At 40.7% G+C, this 17,950-nt stretch overlaps 1 protein-coding gene across 6 annotated transcripts in view; it reads right to left on the bottom strand.

Annotated features, from left to right (window-relative positions):
- Positions 1 to 17,950, bottom strand: part of CHD2 (chromodomain helicase DNA binding protein 2) — an 85,356-nt gene that overhangs the window by 49,318 nt on the left and 18,088 nt on the right. For 3 of the 6 annotated variants that reach the window (XM_038147438.1, XM_038147441.1, XM_038147437.1), the window contains exons 3-6: positions 17,667 to 17,753; positions 13,541 to 13,601; positions 5,078 to 8,233; positions 4,615 to 4,748 (exon numbers count right to left, since the gene is read on the bottom strand). In XM_038147438.1, the coding sequence (XP_038003366.1) occupies positions 4,615 to 4,676 (62 nt within the window). In that variant the 5' untranslated portion in view covers positions 4,677 to 4,748; positions 5,078 to 8,233; positions 13,541 to 13,601; positions 17,667 to 17,753. Of the gene's footprint in view, positions 1 to 4,614; positions 4,749 to 5,073; positions 8,234 to 13,540; positions 17,754 to 17,950 lie in introns of all 6 variants that reach the window. The other 3 variants (XM_038147439.1, XM_038147436.1, XM_038147440.1) reach the window with 3 other exon arrangements.

Genomic DNA, 17,950 nt, shown 5'->3' with positions numbered 1-17,950 from the left:
GAATTGGATTATCCCGATACCGAGTTGGGGAGATTGAAATGGAACATTGGGGCCTTCCTGGCCCTCGTTCCGAGCCCTGTCAAAGCTGCCAGTGGAAGTGTTTGTCTGAACACAGGAATGTGGTTATGGCAGCCCCAGCGCTGCTCCCGAGGCACAGCCAGGATCCCCATTCTTGGAAACCCCACCACCGAGCTGTGGCTGGGCTCCAGCGCTGGAGGAAGTGGGGGAAGGTGCAGATAAGGGCAACTGTTGCCCTCAGAGTGCGGCAGGTGAAACATCAACCCGACAGAAAGGGGAACAGGCTGCAGTCTGTGATCGGAGCCACGTCACCTTGCCTCGGCTGGAGGCACTGGTGGAGCTGGGAACATGCCTGCACACACGTGCACTCAGCCATGGCAACGCCCCAGCACAGGCTGTGCCACAGAAACTGGGTTACACAATTACCCAGGTGAGCTCTTTATTCCCCTTTTCCAATTTTTATTCAGCAAAAGTCATGCATTTTAGAAAATCTATGCAATTTGATTAATTAGTTTAAGATGTTTAACTAAAAAAAAAAAAAAAAGAACAATCTAGAAGACAATGAATTACAGCTAAATGTAGCTTCTTGCAGTTGATGAGCTCTTTTTATAGCACTGTATATACTGTATCCATCTCTGGCAGCAATCACAAACAGGGAACAGAGGAGTTGAAAGCCTCAGGATTGTGCATGCGTAATTAGATGAGACACTTCCTTCACGAGGGTAATGTGAAACAGAAGTAACAAAGCAAAACAAGAACAATCTCCTTTGTGCTGCACACAGATTACATCACGATTCATATGAATTCCTCGCACATTACTCCTTTTGTCCCGCACTTATCAAGCATTTTTCCTTTTCAAACAAGGCTCTGGACAGTTTCACAAAGGGTTAAAGCTTAAAAAAGAGAGAGAAAAAAAATCCTAGTTGAAGAATGCGGTGGTGCAAATGAAACCGAAAGCCTCGGCATATGCACATGGCCAGAACAGCTAAAAAATAACTCGTCACCCGGATAAAAACTTGAAACCCACAGTTTGAGGCATTTTCACAAATGTGTTCAGTGTTTCTACTCAGCTGAAAGAAAATGAGTTGCAAAACACACACTGAAAGCAAACAGTGAATTCCGGGAATACTATGGCATTCTACAATTCCTTTTGAAGTTTAAAAAAAGAAAAAAAGAAAAGTCCGCAGCAAAAAATAGTCCTGCTTCAAGTGACTGCTGAAAATAGCTCGCAGTATTAAAATGAAAAGCCCTTAAAATGAAAGCAGGGCGAGCCCACGCCCGGCAGCGGAGCGGAAGCGGGGGGAGGCCGCGGCAGCCGCTCGCGCTCCGCTCCCGGGGGCCCGCGCGGCGCGCGCAGCCAGCGCAGCCAATGGCGGCGCGGCCGGCGCAGGGCGGCCTTTGAACCCCGCGGCCGCTTCCCGCGGCGCCCGAGCGGTGCGGCACAAAGAACAGCCATTTTGTGACAGCGCCGGCCGCCGCCGCCCGCCCGAGCCGCCCGCCACGGCCCCGCCGCTGCCCCAACGACAACGGGCTGCCCCCTGCTCCCAGCGCCACGCACCGGGGGCGGTTTGTGCTTAAGGCGATCGTTTCCCTCCTCTCCACCCCCTCGGCCAAATGCTGGTTCGTGTGCACCGACATCTCCATAAAATGGCTGCCACGTCAGGCGACGGTGTTGTGCTGCGCAAAGCCCTGCGCTGGGAGGTGGCTGCTGAGCAAAACCACGCCATTTCAGACCTCGGAGCTCCAGCTCTGCACAGAAATCGAGCTGGGAGCTAACCCACTGCAATCGGTTTTTTTCCCCAAAAAAAGATGTTTTAATGCTAGAGAAGCCCGAAGCTGGGTACAGACACAAGGGCTGGCCCAGCCCTGCAGGGTCTGCAGCTCAAACCGTTCCCACGCCGGGTATTTCTGAGGTGGGAGAGCAACTGCAACAGATACAGGCCAAGGGAAAGGGAAACTACGTATCCCAGGCCTGTTACTTGCTATCACTCCTGGGCTTCAGGGGGGCCCACAGACTGCCCCTGGCCTCTGCGCTTCCCAGGAGGGCTGACCATGGATACCTTCACACTACCTGCCTTCAGACATGCAGCACAGAAGATGCTAGAAAATACAGCAGGCTGTGTTCAATTGCTTATGCAAATCCCAGGCACACATGTGGGGGTCAGCAGGAACTGCAGCAGACCCAGAACAACTTTTACCTTGGGCAAAGTTGCATGAAATCACTCAGCTCCAAATTAGATTTACTGTCAAAGCACAAAGGACAGGTACTGCTGGGCACCTGGAAAGGCAGGCGTACAAGCCTCAGCTTACAAACTGTAAAGAGTTAACACCATCTCTCTCACCAAGAATAAATCATCTGCTTTGGGACAATTCTCAGGCATTTTTGTTTATTCCACACAGGCCTTTGTATTCCCTTAGAAGTGGAAAAGAAGTCAATTCCTCAGTTAGGGCACTACAGTGGCGTGCAAGAATTGGGTTTTCTTCCACCCTAACACCATTCTCCAGCCCAGGTGAATGGCACTGGCTATATCCACCTCCTCCACCACCCAGGGTTCCCACCAGGACTGTGCAGCTCCCATGTTCAGGTACTGCCATGGACACCAAGCTGGTCTCAGCAGCATGTCAACTGCAGACACCGGCGCACTTCAGGGTTTCAATACAGCAAAGTGGTGGCTTTACTTCCTAGAAATCATTTCCCCTACTTCAGGTCAACCTCAGGAAGTAAAGCCCATTTTATGACATTGAGCTGACTCACACCTCACAAATAAGCTCAACAGGGTTCACTTGCAAATATCCTGTGCTCAATTGTTCCCACACTTCAGGTGTGTTGGTGTCACACACAGCAGGTTAATTTAGAGAAAAAAAAATATGTGAAGGGGCAGAAGAGTAACCTCACACAACAGGTGTTAAATGTAAATGGATCAATTATGATAAATAACCTTTCAATGAAAACCCCAAAAGCACACGAGACGCTATGCAAATCTCATACCCCTAAGGACAAAACCCCCTGTGGGACTCCTGCTACATGGCTCAGATTTTAGCTCCTATTTCTTTCCAACACTGGTAAATTACTTTCAATTTCCTCAACAAATTATGTCTATTGCTGCTCTTGTTGATAATCTCCACTTCAAAAAAGCAAAAAAAAATATATAATCTGAAAAATAATTTTTATAAATGGTGACTTTTTACATAATATTTTGTGTGCAGCATTTACAGTAAAGGAAGCCCAGTATGAAAATCTGATGTTTTTAAACTGCATTATTAGAAAAGCTCTGTTTTAGTGCGTCAACAATCCCTGAGGCTAATTTAGTTATTAATGATTTTAAATTAAACAATATTACCCACATTTTAGAATTTAAAATTTGACTGTATTTTGAATGCACCCAGAACACCATCCAAGTTTGTACTAGAATGTTAGAATAATTTGATAATATATATATTGCCACACTATTTCAAGTTCGTGTGCTTAAGGAAGGTTAAATACTGGACATCAAGAATATTATTCAAACACCTGAACATCACATAGAGCACATGTCATACAACAGACAGTTCAGAGTTCTTTTTTATTAATGTCGGTTAAAAATGCAGGAAGACAACACCAGAGAAAAAGAAACAGGCCAAGATTCAACTGAAATTAACAAAATGCAAAACTCAGTAATTTACAAACCAAAAACCAAAAATGCATATAGTTTAATTTCCAATTTTTGGAAGAGCCGACCTTTTAAATACAAAATGAGCGATTTGGTAATTGTACTTCTGCATTCCCAGCAAACAAACATTTTTAGTATTTCACACTTTTCCCACATCAAGGTTAAGTTTCTAAAAATCTGTAAAGAATCTCATTACTTGACAAAAAGTAAATAAAAATACTCCGAGCAAAAATGCATTAAACAAAACAAGCAAATCATTTGGTGCCTCTTGTTAACAGTCCCAGTGTATATTTTAGGATACAAAATGCCATCACCAGCAGGACAAAGTCTGGTTAAATTGTATAAAAATATTCTAAAATACCTCCACAGAATCAAAGTTCTACAAGCTCAAATAAAATTTGAAGTAAGAGGTATCCAACAAACAGGCACTTTCCAGTTTATATTATAAAATAAGCTTTTTTTCATTCATGTAACTTTTTCTTGTGCCTATTTACTATAATTTACTACTACACTAGGCTTCTGTATGGCCCTCAGTTAAAGTTTAGACTTCTGAGATTCTTCAAAGAAAAATTTGCCTTGTATGTAAAATGGTGCAATGCAGCAATGGCTAAACCGACAAGGTCATTTTTCACAGCACAAAAAACCTAAAAACCGAAATTCAAAAGCTGGAAAAACATCATACAGAGGCAAGGGCTGCCCTGAATAAAGGTACAGTACCTTTTGCCTAGGACATGGGCCCTTAAGTCACAACACAAGTTTCAGAAATTGCTACCAAAAAAAATTAGGGTGTGGCATGCTAACAATCTCAAGGTCATTCCTTAAAAAGGAAGCAAAATCAGTAAAATGTTTTCTATTAAGCACTGACAGTAACCCAAGGCTGTCAAAGTAAACAGGGTATTCACAGGTTTTACAAAAAAAAAAAAAAAAGAAAGTTGATAGGTCATACCTCGATGCATTGCTGTGGACTGAACCCTCCTCTCCTTGGCTTTTGTCCTTATTTCTCATCATCTTTTTATTCTTAAATATTAAAAGGGGGTCAGGGGTGTCTGTTTGCTTTGAAGTCCTGTGCCCAGGTATTTACTGTCAAAAGTTGAAAGAAAGGTAAGGTCCCAGTTCGTTTCACTGGCTTTCATTATCAGGAACAAAGTCCTGACGCTGCAATGATATTGTTATAACAATACACAGCACTGATCAACACGGCAAACCGGAGATTTAAAACAAATAATCATTTTTACAAGAAAAATTCGAGAATAAACACAGGAGAGGAGCATCCTGCAAACTTTCCCAAAGTAATACTGGATGCAAATAATCTCTGTATCTTATTGCGTCATCCCAATACAGCACAAATCGGTCGAAAATCAAAGTACTCAAAACGGCAGAAATCTAAAAATTATTAATTGCTCACCTACCTGATCCATGCACCGCCGCCAGGACCAAGTCGATATTAGTTTCGGGTAGTGGAAAAACATTAGATCCAAAATATTTGTAATTATACCGATAAAATACAAATTTCAGAAAATGAAAAAAAATATATATTCTAATCCCAAAAATATGCTGCCGATGAAGCAAAAGAAGCGGTAATTAGTACAAAAATGTCCGGGGGAAAAAGCTCATTAGGAGAGCGCACAAAAATGGAGGTACGCCATGGCTTCTAAGCTGGAAAAACAACGACCTGGGCTCTCTCCACGGCTTCTTCTTTCCAGCAAGGCACGAAAAGGGAGCCCTCAAAAGCTGCTTTTCTGCCCGAAAAAGGTCCGCTCGGCCCCCGATTAGTGCCTAGGAGAGGCAAGGGGCTGTGGGGGCCCCCTGAGGCTGCCTGAAAGTTAGGGAAAGTTGCGTAAAGTGTTGGGGAAGGCACGGAGCTGAGCGCGCTCTCTCTAAGGCACAGCCGCCATCTAGAGCTCCTTCCCAGCTCTGAGCTCTGCCTTTGATTGACACTCTCTACATTTACCCCACAACTCAGGTGATGTACCATAGACCCACCCCTTCATTTCTACCAAAAAAAGAGAGAGCCTCCACCTAAAGGGTGCCTGCTACCCCACAGCCCTGGCTCCTTCCAACTACCCCAGCTCAAGGGGTACCTTAACCCCATGTGGCTCAGACACCCTTTGGAAGCCAGAAAGAAATGGAATTTGTGCCTTTTGTTTTAAAGATTTGCTAAATATTTCAGTGCCTGGGCTAAAATTACTTCCTCCCTGGACAGGAAGTGGTGCTGTTACAAGCCATTTTGAAGGCATGGAAGTGGAGCTCACAGCCATGCAGGCAGCAGCAGCCCACCCTGGGGGTCACCCCACCCAAGGGGCAGCTTCCCCCCAGTTTGGTGGCAGAATCCCCAGACAAGAGCTGTTCCCTCTGGCCCCCAGTGCTGGCACTGCCAGGGGGGGACACGAGCATCACCCGCTCCCAAGCCAAGCGCACAGAGCTGAGATTGCCCTCCAGCTCCACAGCGCCTCCCTAGTGGTTCCCCCGACAACTCAAACCCAGCAGCCACACCGCTCCATCAGCTACGCCAAGGCGCTGCGCTCAAGCCAGTCCAACACCATCAAACTGCTCATTTCTAAGGCACCTTCTTAACCCATTCATGGTCATTAACAGATTTTAACCCAACAAATTAATTTTAAAGCTGTGCAATAGCCAAGCTGCAGAATTGCAGATCAATCAATGGACATCTCCAACACAACATCCTGGAACTGAGAGGATGTATCACCAAGGGAGTAGAGGTGATCAAAGTATCCCCTGACCATTTGATTCTGACTACCAGTTGTCTTCCATGACCAAAACCAACCCCTTAAAGCACAAGAATATCTTGCATATTCATAAGCATCACAACAAGACAGAGTCATCAGCCACTGGGGGACCACCGGAGGACAAAGGGACAAAGGGCTAGGTTGGGATTCTATGGGAAGATCCATGGCACAGCATCCCAACAGCCCAAAACCATTGGCTTCAACCAGTAGAACCAACACCATCCACTTCAATTCCACCACAGACCTGCCAGTTATCTCCTACAACCATCCATCCTCTTTCCACAAGGGGTTTCATTAGGAACTCTCCAATGCCACAAGCCATTAAAAAAAATTCCACTTCACCAATTATTCACAGAAGACTCCTTGCACCTCAACTGCAAACAAACCACAATGCAAGACCATTCCAAACATTTTCTGGTAACACTAAGGAAATCCACCCATTTGAATGAGAAACCCTTCAGGTTGGTCCCAGAATCCAACTCCACCATAAAAACACATGGCAAAACCAAACTGGGGCAAGCGTGTACCACCGAAATGGCTGGATGGAACAGGTATGAGCAACTCATCATGGCAAAATGGGTATTTCCAAAAAAGTCCGAGCAAGGCAAATGGTTAAACACAGACAATGAACAGGATTTTGTTTGGGTTTTCAAATATAATTTCAAGATTATCTCAGCACCAGGTTTACCATCTTGACCCTCCAGCACAAAACAAAGACAACTCTGAGTTTCAGGTGAAACATATAGAGAAGAAATGCCTACAGTTAAATTATTAGATCCACTAGAAACCTGTAAGGAAATCATGACTTCGAATACCAGAACCATTTTAGAATTCATTTGCAAAGGTTAATATGTTATCTGTAGCCATATCAAAAATAACTCATATTTTTCTCACAAAAGACATGGCACAGTATTGTGACACTAAGGCTACATGCAAGAGCAGTGAAGCAGATTGGACACTTACACAGAACAATTTTAAGACCAAAGAGACTGTTCAGGAAGTCTGTAGTCCAGGAAATCTGCTGAAAAGTTTCTGTACCCACACACAACCCAAGAACATACCTAAAAAAGTTACACAAAACAATCAAATACTCCTTTATTGTCGTATTTTCTCAGCCTTCAACTGGTATCAATTCCATCTTAAAATAACTTCACAAAGTTCAGCAGCAGTGCCCTGACAATAGGCCAAGTACTGAAAACCCCTCATATTAAGCACCTGAATGAACAAGCCAGTGAATAAAAATTCATTGGAAGTCATGGCAAAGTGAACATAATTTGCAAATGAAAACCACATTTGATACCAAGTATAGCACAAAATTTTACCTTGCCTTCAGAGCTAAAGTATTTCTCAGTTTAACAGCAACCAAAAATGTAACCCACTTCAGTATCAACTCAATAAAATATATTCAGCCAGAAAGGACAAACACGAAGTGTGAAATAAACCAAAACCTTTTATTTAAAGTCACTTTAAAAATTACATTTTTTCAAAAGCAGTAGCAACAGATCTTTTACCAAATTAATTTGCCTGTCATGCAAAAACAACCCAAAAGGAAAATTTTGCCACCCAGTCCTCAAACAGATCCATCATTGGACAGTCACTGATTAATTCAAATGCAAAGTCCATTTTGATAGGATGATCACAACCCAGATCTTCTCTGGTTTAATAACATGAGAGTCCACGTTTTAACATCCTTTTCCTGGACAGACATCCCAGCACTCATGCATTAGTCCATTTCCTCAACCTCTCATTCCCCAGTGGAACTGCCATCTTGGTGTCTCATTCGTAGACTCCTTTTGACACTCTTCATCTGAATGGATTCTTTATGAAAAATTAGAAGAAAAATGCTGTTGGAATACACATCATTGCTTTAAACTAAGACATTCAACTACTGTACCTTGAAGATAATTTAAACATGTAACTGATGCTTCATACCATGTTACACAGCCCACAATATCTACTTTTTTCAGAAACAAAGTCAAATAATCAATTAAAAAAAAAAAAAAAAAGTTTAACCAAAACTATAAAAAAATGGGAGATAATATTAGAAGTCCAAGAACCCTTTTCAGGATCCATGAATTCCATTTGAAATTTTTAACTACTAGAGAAATCCGTGGTGGGAAATCAAAGAAATTTGCTCTTGCAACCATTTTCATTGCACTGGCCCATCCCCTGAAACTGACATTGCTTAGTAGAACACCAAGGTTGTTGGAACAAACCAAAACTTGTAAGTACTGTTCAAGCTCCTTTCTTCAGAGACACAGATCCATCAAAACCAATGAAAACTGGTTTCTTATAGACAGATGGTGACTGGATACAAGACATTCCACCATCTTAACCCAGTTTTCCAGCTCATGAAAGATGTACAGTGCAACAGCAAACACAAGCAAATGGAATGACTGGTTTAGTTACTGGTGGGAAAGGACACACCAGAAATCAGACAAAAATGGTCACAAGTCACACCTTAACAAGGCTCCTGAGCCATATTCCAACTGTACTCATCATGGAACTGCAACCAAGCCCACGGGTGAGTGACAAACCAAACTGAACAAACAATATCCACATGGATAAATGCAAACCCAATGTTCCCATCTTCCTATCTTCTTCCAAGAAATACAAGCTCAATTTACTTCAAGTAAAACCTTACTCCTCCTCACATGCAAAACTTAGGTACAGCAAGTTACTAAGTGTTAAGAACATCATTTTGAAACCAATGCTGGCTGTAGGCTGACATGCAAAAAGGGTTTTAAAATGTCTTCATGATTCTGAGTATCTGCACTCCAACATCAATTTATTTTTTTGAATATGTATAGGTTTAACCTCATTTCAGTCTGAAAGCCAACTTCATCACCACTCTGCTCCCTGATAACCCTGGGCAGATTCTGGCAAGGGAAGCAGAAATTACCCACAGCCCAGCAAAAACCAGTGGGGCCATCTAGTGGTCTCTGCTTCAGCATCCCAGCTTCCCCAGTCTCATCTCAAAATAACCAGTTACAGCAAAGCAAAGAGCACTGGAGGCAGTGCAACAAGCCCCAGTCTGACTTTCACAAGTACCCATGTGTCCTGGTTTATGCTGTTCTATAGACTTCCTTGTTTTAAATACAATGGGAAAGTCGTGCACATAGAAGTGGAATATGGCCTCTGGTAATTTCACTTTGCTCTGTGAAACATGCATAGCTGCAGGAGTATTCAACCCCAGGACATTCCTGCTTTCAGAAACAGAACTTACAAGTTTAAAGAAATGCTCTGTTTCAAACGTTAAACTCATCCTCAGTTAAGACAATGTATTAAATATTTTGAAAGGTGTTCTTCCCTCACACTGAGCTGGTTTTGGGGTTGCATTTGGTTTGGTTTGGTTTTTTTTCCAGTTCTCACCAAATTAATTTCAAATCTATTAGGCATTTGAAGATGAATTAAAATTTTGAATGTTTTTTCATGGTAATGCCTTGACCGAAGTATCAAAACATGAAAAAAACCACCACAAAGTTGTCCATTAATGACACAATCAAACACTCTGAAGTACAGTGGAAACCCCACAAATAAGATAATTAAAATTATTTTTACTTATTTGTAATAAGCTTAAAATATAGAAATCCAATTACTGACATCAATTTTCCCCACCTCTAAAAAAGGTAGTTTAGTTATGTATTAGTCACCCTTTAAAAGGCTCTTTCCACTTGGGTTAGCCCTCTGCCTCAGACACTCACAGGACCTGCCAAAAGCAATTTCAGGGCGAATTTCCCTGCTCGGTTCACCTACATTGGGTTGGACCAAGAATTTCACAAGTAACCCCATGACCTTCATCTTAAATGCTTCTCTAAATCTTGTAAAATAATTAGCAGTAAACAACTGATGAGGTATGATAATTAAGAACACGTTCTTGTTCTCCAAGTTATTATACATCAAAAAGATGCCACAGGAATGGCCAAAATATTAATAGCAGCCTCTAAACTTGTGGAATTTACATTTGCTTAAGAAGATTTCACAGCATTGGTTTACTTATGAATTAAGGCATATTTTACTAAGAAATTCCAATAACGTTACAAAAATACACTCCTGCATGAAGACATATGCAGTGATCCTACACTTGAGGTAGATGCTGAAAAATCCATTCTTTTTTCCTAGATGACATGAGTCTACCGTTCCTTCTGTAAAATTAATTAGGCATCTGCCATTTTTCAAGCTTCTGTTATCTACTAGTTACTGGTTTGGTTTCCAAAGCACTGTTATTTCGGTCATGATAAATCAGGGACCTGGGGCACTCCTGTAATCCTGACTAAGTTTCCTTCAAGCCACTGGTAACATGTTGGTACTCCATGCCATCCATTCCCCAACCTGCCTAAAGGTTCAAGGCAACAATTACAAAATGCCTGAGTTTACGAAGTTTTTCTCTTCAGCTTTTTTTGCAATTATTTGTTGCTGTATTAGAAGAGCACAGCAGTAAGAGACATCCCTTATGGCCAAACCCACGGCTTCAGCCATTCCAGGTCCACTGTAACCCTGCATTCCTTAAAGGGTGAGACTGAAGCCCAACACGTACAATACCCATGCATTAGACACCAATACATTTACAAACTATTCCAGAATGAAATCTGAGGTTTGAACTCTTAACTGAGGTGATCTACTTGGGAAAGGGAATTCACTCCAACAGAGGGAACTGAATGGACAAAATGAGGTTCTGAGCAAACCAAACCTCAAGTTCTACACTTCAAAGTTCATTAAAGCAAGGTTTTACTCTCAACAACACCCCTGGTAACCTTTACACTGGAGGAAAGAAGTGTCCTCTATTGGCAGATAAGTCCATTATTTTATTCTGAACCATCTAAAGATGGTTCAGGAACTAGGTGCTCTGGACAGCCCTAAATCTGCTTTTACCACCATCATATGTTCCTTAAGCAGAGCAGTAAAAGCACAACTCATGTAGGTTTGGATATTTTTAGGTAAGAAAGGCTATTTGCCAGGTTTGTCACATTTCAAGGTAAATTCCAGATAAGATGTGGCTTTATTCACAAATGCACTCTTTTGTGGGTATCATTTGTAAATAATAAATTTTATTGCATTAAGCAAAGTATGCAAACTTTAATAAAGCCCCTGGTGTTTTCAAGTATTTTCTCTCTTCTCTTAAAAAAGAGTTAAAAATAAAAATCAGTGCTTTAACTAAACACCATGTTAACCAGAGAATGCAACACCAGATCTTTCCAGATCCACACATTGCAATACTTTCACAACTGCTTTTTGAAACAACTTCTTTTGTAGACAACTATTTTCAACTAAGTCATTTAAGGGTTTCACATTCACCTCTTCCTTTAGGTAAGAACTGTAAACCAGGAAAGGATGGGATAATTACTCAGTGTGTAAATGAAATGCCAAAGTTCTACTCAAAGAGTGAGATCTGACAATAGCTAATTCACAACCCAATGAAAAAACAAAAATGCACACAGAAAGATGTAGCAATCACACAGAGATTAATATTAAAATGGAACATGAGTCACATGTTTAGAGATTCTAGCAGGTGACTGGGGCTAGGAAGGCATCAGTGGATAGCATAGGAAGAGTTTTGAGGAGTAGCTGGAGAAGAAACATATCAAGAAATATATTGCTCAACACACACCTGCAGTGGGAAAAACAGCTTAAGACTTCTGAAAGAACAAAGTAATAAAACTTACAGACAACAGTAGTAGAAGAAATTAAATACTTATCAAAACTGAGTTTGTGTACACACATTAAAAACTTAATTCCTCTAAGTCCATGAACTTTTGCTACATCTCTTTCTACTTCTTTTACCTCAGGACTGAAAACACAAATGATAAAATTGTTCCAAAATGAAATGGGCCCAGAAGCAGCAGGCCAGACTGAGACAGCCTGGCAAGGTCTGCACATTCTCCCACAAATTCCTCTTCCTTTTCAGAAGGGCTCTACATTAGGCTCCACACCATGGAGTGGAAGAGAAGCACAGGACTTTGGAGTACAAAACCAGCTTCTCTCCCAGCACCTGAGGCAGTGCAGAAGGGGGTGGCTGCTGGAGGGCTCTGCTAACAAGCTAAAATTCACTGTCATCTAGCCACTAAAATGAGTGGATCTGCATCTTGGAACATCTTCCCAAGCTATCTGAAGCCTAAGGAAGGCCTTGCTCAATCAGGTAGCATGTCAGACTAAAAGAAACTGTCTCTTAAAGAAAAGCATATATTCCAAAGCCCAGTGCTACAGGAATAGAGCTTCACATTAAAAAAAAGTTAACCCATGTACACAAAATGCAATGGATGCCCTAATTAAATATGTAGAATCAAGGAGTCTGAATTTTAAGCAGAAAGACAAAAGGACTTGGGTCTTTCCACAAGCAACTCCAAGAAAGTCACAAAATGTGCCAGAGACAACAAAAGGTCAAGACCAAATCCCTTTTAGTTAAGGATATGGGGAAAAAATTTTGTCCCTATATTCATCCAGTATAGAACTGAATTAATTTACCTACTCAAGCCTGCCAATTTTATGTTTTGACTATATAAGGCATGATTTCAAGTCTATCAGCTAACAGTTTAATTAAAAAAAACCCAGGAAACTGTACTGGCATTTATCATTTTGGGCAAAGCCAGAGCTTTATGAATGAAGAACAGAAACAGAACAATTGTAGAACAGGAGACAGTAACTGTCTGCTCAAAGGCTCCCACTGATCCTGACAGAAGCATAAGGACAACACAAGATGCTTGTACAGCAAGTTCTTCCTGCTATACTTTCCACACCATTTGTTATCCAAGTTGTGTCTCTCTAGAGACAGACATCTGCATACCAAAAACCCTTCTAAACAAGCACAACTATGATATAAAAGTTCTCAGTGAAATCTGGAGTCAAATCAAGGAAGTCCCCAGAACTACAATCAGATCTGAAAGCTGTTCTGCAGCCAGCCAGGGAGAGAGCACTATCCAAGTACTGCTCACTTCCCCTGAGCCCAGCAGGAATGATCCAGGGTCCTTTTAAGCTTTTCTGAAACACACATGCACACATGGCCCCACACTAATGACCTTCAGAATGTATTCAGCCAAAGCCTTCAGCCACTTAAACATTACAGCCATGTGTGGTTGCTGGGGTTTCTTTAAAGCTAAAAAGTAAATGTCATTTGGAATATTAACTTACCAGTGCTTCAACCAAGAGCAGCTATTTTGCTTACAGTGAGTAAATCATTTCCTCAACACATCTGTAGGGAAAATGGGATATTAAAACACTTGAATTAAAATAAATTAAAAAATAAGAGATCTAGACCTTAAGGTCTATAAGACCAAGCATTTGCTTTCATTACAAAAAGCCCTCATAAAAAAAAACCAAAAAAACAAACAAAAAATCCCCCCACAAACACAAAAACCCTCACAGCATGTGCTACATAAGTTATTTTTATAAAAAAATTAAAGTATCATTAACAAACCTGTTATTAAAGAATCTGGAAACAACCCAAGAAATTCAGACCCAGCCAACAAATTCATTGAGAAAAACCCACAAAAAATGTTATTCAAAAAGATCAATCAGGCAACAAGTGGAAATATGCTTAAGCAAACTGACCTGCCCTTCACAACAGAAAATAAAACGCTCTTTTTATTGAGAGGAGGTATCTGCTGGATGCAGGGCAATTATGTAACACATTTATGTGGAACAAGTTATCTACGTTATCTCAAAGTTACTCATATATGGGCAAGGTCCACATGTGGAAATCTGACTCTGAAAATGCCTACTGGCAATCTGGATCAATAAATTCTTAATCACAGTCACCTCATGCAAAGGCAGAAAGACCTAAGACTCTAAAATAACTCATGAACCCCCTTTTCAGGGTAAATTTCAACTACATGAAATAAGATGCTCAATTCATCCTCCTGACACATACAAGCAAACCACTTATCTGGTAATCTCTCAGAATCTACTCATATTGAAATATAGCCTCAAATACATAAAAATTAATGAACCTATCCAGTGACAGCATACTGTGCAATCCTCTAAATTCTTCTCTTCCATTTGACAGCTACTCAGAGGTGTAGAAAGAAAAACGGGATGAGCAGGAATGTAATTTCTTTGTTGATGTAATTTACTTTAAACTCTTTTTATGGAAAAAGCCTTTAAAAAGGGAAACAACAACAACAAAAAAAAGCAACAGTCTGGCAGAAGCATATAGAATATCCTAATACATGTGAAATTTAGAGGTTTAAAAATGAATGATATTTTAAAATGTATTTGAATGTGCACAAGCAGCTGCTACTAAATGGAAGCACAGAACTTCTGTGAAGGGTCCATCCACCATTTTGGAAGAAACACAACATGGCTGCTGGACCCTGATCAGCCATGAGGCATCCACCAGCCAGACAAGGCATGAAAAAATGAACCAGGTAAACAAGAGTTACTTGGGTCCTTTGAACCATTCACTCAAAAAAGGTCACCTAGACACTACAATGTATATGAAGGCAGGTAAAGGTAATGACTGGAAGACTCTCAGTTTACAGCTCTCAGCCATTTTTAATAATTCATGGCACAGCTGCACATCCATCATTGCTTCCAAGCTGGTTCTCGTTTGCTTTAGTTCTAGAGCAGGCACACAGCTATGGTAGTTTGACAGAAACTTTAACGAGGGTAATATTTATTATGGCTGTCACCACAAAGCACCTTCCCCTAATGACAGTGTTATGAAGACTCCACCAGTTTGTTCTTCTGACCTCAGCACGCTTGTGCAAAAGGAATCTTTGGTGTGTCAGAGTGGCATCATGTAGCAGTAGTGACACTTCTCTTCTTGGTAGTGAGTGGATAAACCAAACAATGAGTTTTGTAAAAACAGCACGAGAATGTTGATAATACATTGCATTTCATTCATGTAAGTTATTTTTTCACTATTATAGAATATACCCCCGTATTTTGAGTCTTTAATTTTTACATCCGAAACACAGTCACTCTTAAACTACAGAATAAATCACCAAAGCTACAGGTTTATGCCACGAGCCAGAAACCAGAGCTTGGAAATACAAATCTTGGCTGAAAGAAATTAACATTCCATGTTAACAGCCGTATTTCCTGTATCTGATGTCAAAATCTTTTAATCAGACTACCTGCTATAATTGTTGTAGCCTGGGTGATTAAAAAAATCCATCCCCTATTTAAAAATAAACATGAATTTACTTTTTCTAGGTTATCTAATAGCTGCGGCTTATTTTTGTTTTAAAATGACAGACACTTGAAGTACAGTACAGCCTACCACACAAAACATGCCCGGCATCATAGGTCCATGGCTCCTTCCCCCAAAGACTGGCACTAACCATCACACAGTGCATCTCCTTTTTCAGCAAGAGGTGAGGTCAGACACCCAAAACTATGCCCTGGTATCGCATTACTCACTTGTATTATTATTTAATTAACGAAGTATTTTGGCAAAGACGACGTGTATCACCACACCAATGTTCTTCCACGTACGCTGTCAATGCTACCAGAATCTATTCTGTGAGAATATTTAAAAGAGGTTCATATTCCCACAGAGGAACAGCTTCCTCTACCGAAAACGTTTGGACTCAACCTGAGAGGTTCCCCTTGACCCTCGCCAATCCTCACGAGCACGCTGCAGCGTAGCCATGAACTTGGAACTTCCCCCCACCACTGAGGTCTACTTATCCTAGAGGGGAAGCCACTGTTAGCAAAAAACAAGTAGCTCTTGCAAGAAAAGGCAGCTCTGAAGAGCTCCCAAAAGGGACAGTTAAAGCTGTTTTTATTGTAGGGTCTATTCAGCACTATCAGCATTAGGACAATACTGGAAAGATGCAAGACCGTTAAGATCCAAGTGCTGAATTTCATCGCTATCATAAAACACCCAGGTCAGGCAAGATCTGCTCTTGAGCACTGTGATTTTCTAACTTTTACTTTTCTACTTTTTTTTTTTTTAAGAGCAGGTCAGTTAGAAATTGCAGATTCAGACAATTCAGAATTTAATACCAGGAATATAAGTTGAGTCTGACAGGTTCAATCCCATCAGTGTTATCAGACTTTTATGTGATCCAGGCTGGTCGTGCCTTTATCATAATAGACTGTGCAGTATCTGTGATTTTTGACCCTCTAAACTGAAAACTTACGTGGGATTTTAGATATGCTCAGTTGTTCTTAAGGTATGAGATAATTTCTAACACAAACTTCTAGTTCTCACACTTCCCATCAGACAGTCACACGATGAAGTTGCAGGAACATTCTGACATATCACCTTGCTCGTTAACTGTTTGCTGCAGGACATCCATGACGGTGGCACATGTCCAATATCTATAAATATAATTTGAACTCTACTTTGCACATCAGCAGTGACTCACTGCAGATAAAGGTTTATTACAACCTGAAGAGATGTTTTCGTAAGCCTATGGAAAATTGTACACAATCTCTTTTTTGTGAATAGACTGAAGGCTTCCCTCAAGCCAAAAAAAAAACCAGCTGGACTCAGGTGGAGGCTCACAATTGTATTTTTTTAGTTATCATGATGGATTATGTAACCTTAAAAAGCAAATCATAAAAAGTATTTTTGGGAATCCTGATACGTGTGTCCTTATGAAGACGTCTTACGCTTTGAGGTCCTGAGTATGCACAGAAGTACACAAGCACGGGAAGCTGTGAAAAGGAACCAGTTAAGACAGGCAAACAGGATCCCCCACTTTTAATTACAGAGTGGTAAAAGCCTGACTCAAATGTTACTGTGATCCTAAATGTAGAATCTGAAGTGTAAAAGCAAAAAATAAACATTAAAAAGCTGCTTTGTTTACACTGCAAGGAGAGCAAGATACCTTATAACAACTGGGTACCACTTAAGACTTTCAGAATAAAATTTACACCAAAACCAGAATTTTCAAGTTTATTGTATAAGCAATTTCTTGAAAAGGAAAAGCTTATGAATGTCCCTTGCTAATAAACCAATAGCTTGAACTAAGGAAAAGCATTCCTGAAGTTTGATTAGACAATATCCTTAGAAGATGGCAATCCTTTGGCTTCACCACATGTCAACATGGTCATAGCAGATTGTTAAAAAGTTGTACTTGTGAGTGCACATAAAATCTTCAAAAATGCAGGAGACGTTAACATTGCTGTTATACGTACATACTAACAATTTCCAAATGCACCAAGCTCAAAAGAAAATAAATTCAACAAGGTAAAACACTGAAACTTAAATGTTTAATGTTTATTTTGAAAAAAAAAAATTGTTTCCAGGATGATTAAAAAACAAAACAAAACAAACAAAACGCCACAACACAGTGTAACATACCTGGCGCGCACAGTACAGAATTTTGCTCAAGGTCTTTTGCCCAGCCAGTCATCTGAATCTTTGGAGGAACAATATCCAGTAATAGCCCTTAAAGATAAAAAACAACAAAACCAGGTTTGTCTGAAAACAAGGTACAGACAAGCTCTGACATTCCTGTTTGACAAACTTTCTGAAAACACAAAAAGAAAATGTCTTCGAATAAGCAAAAGCTTTACCAACAGTACAAAACCAATATTCTACCATGGTTAAGCTTTAGTCCCCAAAAACAAGAAACAGGCCCCAAA

The sequence above is a fragment of the Motacilla alba genome, chromosome 10, assembly GCF_015832195.1.
Source record: "Motacilla alba alba isolate MOTALB_02 chromosome 10, Motacilla_alba_V1.0_pri, whole genome shotgun sequence".
Classification (NCBI taxonomy): domain Eukaryota; kingdom Metazoa; phylum Chordata; class Aves; order Passeriformes; family Motacillidae; genus Motacilla; species Motacilla alba.
The sequence above is the reverse complement of the archived record's forward strand: the minus strand, read 5'-3'. Positions and strand labels throughout refer to the sequence as shown.